Source organism: Melospiza georgiana, chromosome 5 (genome assembly GCF_028018845.1).
Source record: "Melospiza georgiana isolate bMelGeo1 chromosome 5, bMelGeo1.pri, whole genome shotgun sequence".
Lineage (NCBI taxonomy): Eukaryota > Metazoa > Chordata > Aves > Passeriformes > Passerellidae > Melospiza > Melospiza georgiana.
In genome coordinates, this window is record NC_080434.1 from 35,505,977 (window position 1) to 35,513,962 (window position 7,986).

Sequence of the window (7,986 nt, forward strand, 5' to 3'; positions counted from 1 at the left end):
GAATGCTGTTGTGCTGGGAGATATTTCATAGCAACAGCGTTTCAAATGTTTACTGACTTATTGTTTCCTGGCCATTAATGATGGAATGCCCCAGAGCCTGTCTGCATTTCCCTCCTGTCAAACAAAGCACGTTCATCCGTACATTTAAATGTTCATCTGTAAATTTAAATCCCTGGTAATTTACAACTTGCTCTGTTGTGAGTTACCAGGGATTGCAGCTCTTTTTATAAGGTGAAATTTGTGTACTTATGGGGAAAATCTCAGATTATCTGTTTGATAAGCTTGTTTCTTTTAACTCTCATATCCAAAAAATGGATACGAGAGCAGGGTTTGCTCACCGACGGCTTGTTCTTCCTGGCATTTGGGATCGAGTTCCTAAATACAGATTTTGATGTTTTAGGTGTCAAAACAGAAGTGGCTGATCTGGAGTGTTGTAAAGGTTTGCAGCACCGCCGAGGTGAGCAGCGGAACCCCGGCACCACCGAACCTCCCGGCAGGGCTGGAGCTCCCCGCCGGTGAGAGGACACCGCGGTCAGTGGAAATGAGAATTATTTTAGAGCGTAGAAGTCACACATCGCTCCTCCATCCCGCACCAGGAGCACAGCCCCAGCACCACCGGCTGAGCGTAAGGCTCTGGCACCCCCTGCGGGTGATGCGGCTGTCACACCGCGTGTTCCCGCGGCCGCTCCTGTCCCGGGCTCGCCGCCTGTGGATGCCCCTGGGCGAGTGCAGGGCCGGCCAGCAGCGCGTCCCATCCCTCCCGGTCTGGCGCTTCCCGGGGCTCCGCCATCCCCGCGCGGGCCAGCGGCGCTTGAGGGAGAGCGGCCATGGCCCCGCCCCGGCCCCGCACATGCGCAGAGCTGACCCGGCAAAATGGCGGAGCTGGAGGAGTAAGTGCGGCATAGAGGGAAAGATGGAGGGCATGCGGGATCCGCCGCCATCCGCGGGCTGGGGGTGGCCACGGGGGCTGCCCGAGAGGGGTCGGGATGCGGGATGGGGCTGGGATGCGATCGGGTTGTAACCGGGTTGTCCCGCTCGCAGGCCGAGGCGGCGGATCCCGCTGGTGCCGGAGAACTTGCTGAAGAAGAGGAAGGCGTACCTGGCCATCAAGGCCACCCAGGCCAAGCAGGCGCTGCTCAACAAACGCAAGGTACGGAGGGTCCCGGCGGAGCCTGGGCCTGCAGCCCCAGCTCGTCCTCCTCCGCAGGGAGTCGCAGTTCCGTCCGAGTGGTCGGGCCCCTGAGAGGGGGTGTCCGAGCACCGCGGGTGGGCAGGGATCGTCTTCGGGGTTCCGAGGGGCGCTTGAGTCCTTCAACCTCTTCTCCGTGAGTCTCTGAGCCTTGTAAAGAGGACAGAATTGTACAGGTTATTACACCGAAACAAATAAGTGCAAGACTGTGAGTTGTTCCTGTTGGATCAGTGGTGCTCAGGTGTTTGCAGCCACATGTGGGAAGCTGCAGCACTACTGAGTTGTCTCTGCTGCCCTGGGATTTCGCTTACTGAAACCACCTTTGTGTTGAAACCCTGCATGGAAGCCGTGCTTTTCTGAGGGTGCCTTTAGAGTTATTTCTCTGTTAGAGCAGCATAGGTCATGGTGAAGCCTTTTCTGCCTGAGGAGTCGCCATGTCCTAGTGCAGACACATCCTGTGCACACTGTGCCATTTCCAGACTGGCAGAGCACAGCAGACCTTTCTAATTCCCAATCTCAGGCCTGTTCTGATGTACCCCAGCTAATACAGTAGGTGTCTGTCTTAAAGCTTTCCCAGTGAATCTTGTGGGATTGTGTGCAAAACTCCTGCCATTTTTATTTGATACCATGTTTACATTTTTAAGAGCATCAGTAACTTGCTGTATTTCCAAGGTGGGAGCATAAGCTTAATAATCTTAAATAGCCACTCCTTAAGATTGTCATTGCAAAAAGAATCTTAGTGATGAGACTTCTATTAGGTCTGCCTGTTTTGAAAATTCAAAGGAATTTCATGGGTGATGTGTGAGGTGAAATAGAACAGAAGACACACAACATTAAATTCTTTAATTTAAAGTCGCCTGCTCGTTTAACCAGTACAGTATCCTAAATATAACTGTGTAATGCTGTGCATTTTCAAGTCCTATTCATATGAGAAAACACTGTAAGTGTTGGTGGATGTACTCATACCTAAGCTAAAGAGAGACATTTAAACATCTGTTTAATTCTAAAAAGGAGCTTTCCATTTCCTAGTAATGATGAAAAGACTTTTTATCAAGTGAGCCAGATGTTCTGTTTAAATCAGCAATATTTAATAGTTACTTGAATGTTTGAAGTTTTTCTTGCATGTGTGTCAGTATAGAAACTGACTTTAAATGCAGTTACTTTCTCTTGGAGGGTAATTTTGAGTCACACTGGGGTATTGCTGTAGCATCTGTTTTGCCCACATGTTGTTTCTGGCTTTTCCAGTCATTGCTGAACTGTGTGTGTAGCTATGCCTAGAAGTCTTCCCTGGTCTTTTCCCTAATTTATATTTTTCCTGGGGAAAAACTCTTTGTTCACTGTTCATAAATAACAGTTGTGTGTAAATTCATGTGTTGTGTCTCAGTTCTGCCTCCCTTGGGCTTAAATAATCAAATTTATTTTCTTATTGCTTCCAAAGCTGTAAGGACATTGTTCACTACTTCTGCATTTCGTTTGGCCTTTGAGATGTAAACCTCACTTTGTTTTCCTTTCGTCTGCAGCAGCAGAAGGGGAAGCAGATCCAGTTCAGGCGCCTGGAGACGTTTGTTCGGGATTCATGGCGCAAACGCCGGGATGACACCCGCCTGAGGCGCATGGAGCAGAGGCCTGGGCCGGCAGCGGCGCCTCAGGAGAGCAAGCTGGCCTTCGTCGTGAGGATTGTGGAGTGAGAGCCTTCCCTTATTGCTGCCCTTTGTTGTGTCATTTCCACACCAAGGCAGTGAGATCAGCCCAGACATCAGACATCATTGCAGGTGATGTGAGGCCTTTAGAGAAATATGGTTACTCATAAGTTCTGTTTTGCTCAGCATTAAGGGGGTGACCAAGAGGGTGAGAAGAGTGATGGAGCTGCTGCGGCTGAAGAAGAATTACACCGGCGTGTTTGTGAAGCTGAGCCCGCTGTCGCTGAAGATGCTGCGGATCGTGGAGCCTTACGTGGCGTGGGGGTATGTACCCCTCCCCTGACCTGGGGGTCATTGGGTTCTCCAGTTGCTATCACAGATTCTTCACTTCTCCAGTAATGGTCACAACTTAATCAGCTTTATGTCCAAAACTTGTTATTGTCTCTGTTCTCATTGTTCTTGACATGACTTTGTTACTTTACCACCTCTGCACAAAGAAGTGGGATGGCTTCCCTCTGCATCCTGTGTCTCTGTTACACAATCTGATTTTTGTTCCTGTACAGACAGCCTAACCTGAAGTCTGTACGAGAGCTCATCCTGAAACGAGGCCAAGCCAAGATCAAGAAAAAGAGGGTACCTCTGACAGACAACATGCTGATAGAGGAACATTTAGGTGAGGAAGAGGGTGAGAAAACTAAGGAGAAAAGAGTTAGGTGTCGAGAGTTTACAGTCTGACCTGAAAGGGTGAGACAAAATCTTGCCAAACTGGAGGTCTGGCAATTCTGGAGTCAGTGTGGGGAAAGATGATACAGCTGGACATCTCTTCGTTTTTTTTTTTTTTTTTTCTCACGCAGGGGGCTGTGGTATCATTTGCCTGGAGGACCTTATTCATGAAATCTACTCCACTGGGAAGTATTTCAGGAGAGTGACCAGCTTCCTATGGCCGTTCCATCTGTCAGTGGCTCGGCACGCGTCGCGGAACAGAGTGGGTTTCCTCAAGGAGATGGGCAAGCCTGGCTTCAGAGGGGATGCCATCAACCAGCTCATCCGTCAGCTCAACTAGTCAGGTGAGCAGTGCCTGCTGGGCTGCTTCTGAGGCTCACCCTGCATTCCCTGTCCTAAGGACAACCAGCTGCCATTGAAGATCAAGGGGGTGCTCCCTTGCTTCTGATGGTCACTGCAAAAGTGACCTCAGAGTAGGGGCAACTAATCAAGAGTGTGGGTCCCATTAGGAATCAGCACATGCTGGTGGACACCTCCATGAAGGCTTGGTTCCTGGGAGATAATATTACTTTCTTGTTTATTTTCTTCCCTGTTCTGCAGGGTTTTTGTGAAAACTTCAGGATCTATGACCTGTTCCTTTTCACATGGTCCTTTCATGGACATTATCTACATGGAGTGATCTGTATGCAACTTCTCTTGACTGGTGCCTCTATAAAAGAAGAAACACAAAGATGATGATGATGGAGATGGACTTTGGGCTGGCCCCTCTTAAAGAAGAAGATAAATTCTGTTTGGTACAAGAATGAGCTTCTTGGAGCAATTTCACTTTTGCATCTCTGTAAAATAAGTGGTTTTATGCTCACTACTGCAGACTTCACTCTTTGATGTGCACCTGCTTCTGGGGGTGAAGGGGTAGTGGAGTCACAATTGTGCTGACAGGTAAAAGAAAACACCAAGGTATTCTTCTGTTACTGCAGCACAAGCCCTAGCAGTGAATAATGTCACTTTTTAAGTACCTAGATTGTATTTATTTTTAAAAAATTAAGGGGTTTGTGTTCCTGATTTTAAGAGCCCTTTTTTGGGCTAGACTTTTTTATTTTTTTTCTCTTTTAAACATCTGCTGGATTGGGACTGTTGGGGGGAATTATTTCCTGGAAATAGGAAAGCCTGAAAAGGTTGTAATACAGTCATGGGGTGAGGTATATGTAATCGATGTTTTTAAAATAAACTTCTGAAATTATATTATTATAACAGAAGGTCCTACATCACTGTAAAAGAGTGGAAAAACCAGTCAAACACTCTGGCTGGAATGAATTTAGTGAAGCAAGTGAAGAAAACCATGGAAGAGTCTGAAAGTTCCAGATATTTAAATCCCTAATTTCTTCCACTACAGAAATGGGTAAGGACACATGAAGAGTCCAGTGATGTTCAACAAATACAGAAGGCACTGTCATGAGTTCACTGTGACTGTTTAAAGTGTTATTTGAAGACTTAGGTGGGGGCAAACTGTTAATCCATGAATGGATTTCCTGTGGACTCCACACCACTTGGAGACTCAGGAAGGAAACAGTTAAGTAACAAGACAAGAAGGATGCCTTTTGGATGTTACTTGGGTGGCAGTTATAAACTGTTTCATGATGTAGCATTCATAAAACCATCTGAAATACAAAGGACTGCAGATTCTGAATTAGAGAACACTATAAAACTAGAAGCTTTATTCTGTAAAACAAGAATAGAAACATAGAAAATGCTAGACAGACACTACAGACGTACACAGAACAACTTTGTCCCCAGAACTAGAGCCCAGTGGTCATTAAGATACAAGGTTTCATGTCTTAAAAGCTTTCCTGATAAACAGCTGCTTCCATTGTAGAGCAGTACAAGAATTGTTTGGATGATTCATTTTTGGGTTGTTTCTGGTAATAAAACAGCCCAGGCTTCTAACATGAAAACTGGCACACTAGGAGTGAGATTATTTTAGTTGCTGCAGAGAATTTAAGACTGCTAACAGAGTGTAGTTTAAAAATAATTTTAAAATACAAAGTTACAGGATCTGAACACAATTCTAGCAGCTAATCCCAGATTTAGGCAGTTTTTCTAGTAGAGGCAGTGGTTTTAACACACTATTGGATTATCTCATACAGTAAAGTACAAATTGACTATGACCTTAAAATTTCTTTAGAAATTATGCCAACTTAGTCTAGTGTCACATTTTCACAGACAGGCATGTTGTCTTTGTGTCATGCTTTATCAGGAGGACAGTAATGATGTGCTCATAGCTTAGCTGCATGATGAACCCGAACTATACAAGGTGACAGGACAAAACTTGCCCCTGCATCTTAGGGAACAGAATCCTTCTTGTAAGCCACCGTGGTGTTGACTTTGTGGATTGTGGTGGTGAAGGAGCGCAGCCGAACCTCCTCTGAATTGGCTATGAACTGTGGGCCTGACTCTTCCCACTTTGCTGGCACTGCCAGATCTTTATCCGTGTAGATCAGCAAGTCAAAGGCACCTGGGGGCAAGGGAGAACAAATTCACCATAAGGAGATGGCAGGTTTGAAGTACATCTTCTAGAACTTGAGACAAGGACCAAGATTTTCAGAAGTTACACTGATACTAGTTTTGTGAAAAAAAAAATCGTTAAAATAAGATATTCATATGAGGCCATTATAGTTTTCTCAAAAACTAAATTGTGTTGTAAATTTTTTTAAAGTGTGTTAAAATGCTGTGGAAATGAGCTCTGTAAAACACTTTACAGGAACAAATTATTTATGAAAACTTGTATTCCTCAGGGCGTACATATTTAATTTCCTCAAGTTCATTAAGCCACCCAGAGTTCTGTCCTGATCTCAGTCTAGCAACGTACTGTCTCACAAACCTGATGGTACACCATGTGTAATAGTCAAAGAGCCTCAGAAAATCAGAAAATATTTTCTAAAGTTGGAAAGTTACTGAGGTTTTTCAAAAGCATTTTATTTCTTTAGTGCAGTTTGAGATACTCACAGGCAGATTCCAAGAGTGGCAGGAAGGTTACTGTGGCAGTTATTTGTCTGATGACAGAGCGAATTTCATCCTGAATTGCCTTCTGAGATTTCTCCCGTGGTCCACTGGAAAAATAAGAAAATTCTGGTAAGAGAAGTTTGAAACTTCTACTGTGCTGACAGTTTCTTCTAAATACAGTTCTCTTTGTTAAGCTCTGGTAGTTTGCTACAGTATTTTTAGAGTAGTAGTGACACTTTAGAAAAAGTTAAGTGATAGCTGCTCTGCTGCCTTTATTGTTGTTTGTGTGTTCAGTTATATAATGACTGGTTTGCAGAGGGTAGAGCACTGAGAAAGGTTTGAAGGCACAAGTCCATGGCATTGATCCTGTGCCTGCCCCGGTACTCACTTGTCATCCTTTGCAGTTTTGTCACACTCGATGTCAAACTGCCACCGCTCCAGGACCTCGTTGTTGTCGATGCTGGAGATGACCACCACCAGGCGCTGCACGATGCACTTGTACAGCCACTCTGCAAGAAGCCAGGGCAGCGCTTAGGGGGCGAGAAGCGGCGGCGGGGACACCGCAGGGAGGGCCCGGCCGCCGGCCCGCACCTTTCATCTGCTCGGTCACGTTGTTGAGGTAGTTGGCCAGCTCGGGGTCCGTGGTGACCAGCAGGGTGAGCCCGTACTTCTGCACGCGGGTGAAGGTCTCGGGGGGGTAGATGCCCCGCTGGTACAGGATGCTGTTGATTCCATAGGCTGCACGATTTAGACGTAGAGGGAAAGGGATGTGTACCGCACCCACCCCGGGCCCCAGCCGGCGGCCATGTCGCTCCGCAAGACGCGGCCTCCCACCCCCTCACCTCCCCTCCCACCCTCCTTCTCTCCCTCCCTCTCTCGCAGCGCTGTCCCCGCGGCCCCCTCACAGAAGAACTCGGCGACGAGCTCGGCGCTGCCGCGCAGGGTGATGCCCTGGTGCTCCCGGCCGAGCTGCTGCTGCGCCGCCATGGCCGCCGCTTCCCCGCCGCCCGGTTCGAATCCGGGCCCGCCCCCGCCCGGCCCCGCCCCTTCCCGCGCGCGCAGCGCCGCTGAGGGGGGCGCGCGCCGCCTCAGGCGACACTAGCGGCCTTCCCTCCGGGAATCGCCGTTCCCTGGGCCCCTTGCCCGTGAAAAACGGGCGGCAGCCTGCGGGCTTCCGTGGCTGCCTGGCGGGAAAGAAGGGGTTTTTCCGCCATGTTAAACTGCCCGGCCGGTGCCGGTACCGTTGCGTGTGTGGGCGGGGCTGAGGGGAGCGCGGAGCGGGGGCTGAGCGAGTGAGCTGCTCTGCCGCGGGAATGCTGTGCGAAGCTGCGTTTCAGCGTTTCCAAGATTATTCGACTTTGCGAGCCTAAAAATGGTACTTTCCAGTTATGAATTGAACAAATCCTTATGAATTGAACAAATCCTTAATTTATT

At 47.8% G+C, this 7,986-nt stretch overlaps 2 protein-coding genes across 2 annotated transcripts; one reads left to right on the plus strand and one right to left on the minus strand.

Moving 5' to 3' along the window:
- The first annotated feature begins 839 nt into the window (after positions 1-839).
- On the plus strand, positions 840-4,800 carry RPL7L1 (ribosomal protein L7 like 1). Its single transcript, XM_058025134.1, has 7 exons — positions 840-890; positions 1,042-1,150; positions 2,710-2,873; positions 3,016-3,153; positions 3,393-3,502; positions 3,684-3,896; positions 4,153-4,800. The coding sequence occupies exons 1-6, from the start codon at positions 874-876 to the stop codon at positions 3,890-3,892; spliced, it is 747 nt and encodes a 248-aa protein (XP_057881117.1). The 5' UTR covers positions 840-873; the 3' UTR covers positions 3,893-3,896; positions 4,153-4,800.
- A 439-nt stretch (positions 4,801-5,239) lies between these two features.
- On the minus strand, positions 5,240-7,539 carry MAD2L1 (mitotic arrest deficient 2 like 1). Its single transcript, XM_058025135.1, has 5 exons — positions 7,458-7,539; positions 7,144-7,290; positions 6,941-7,061; positions 6,556-6,659; positions 5,240-6,064 (listed from the first exon to the last, which is right to left on the minus strand). Exons 1-5 carry the CDS (start codon positions 7,537-7,539, stop codon positions 5,892-5,894), a joined length of 627 nt encoding a protein of 208 aa, XP_057881118.1. The 3' UTR covers positions 5,240-5,891.
- Between the last annotated feature and the right edge of the window lie 447 nt (positions 7,540-7,986).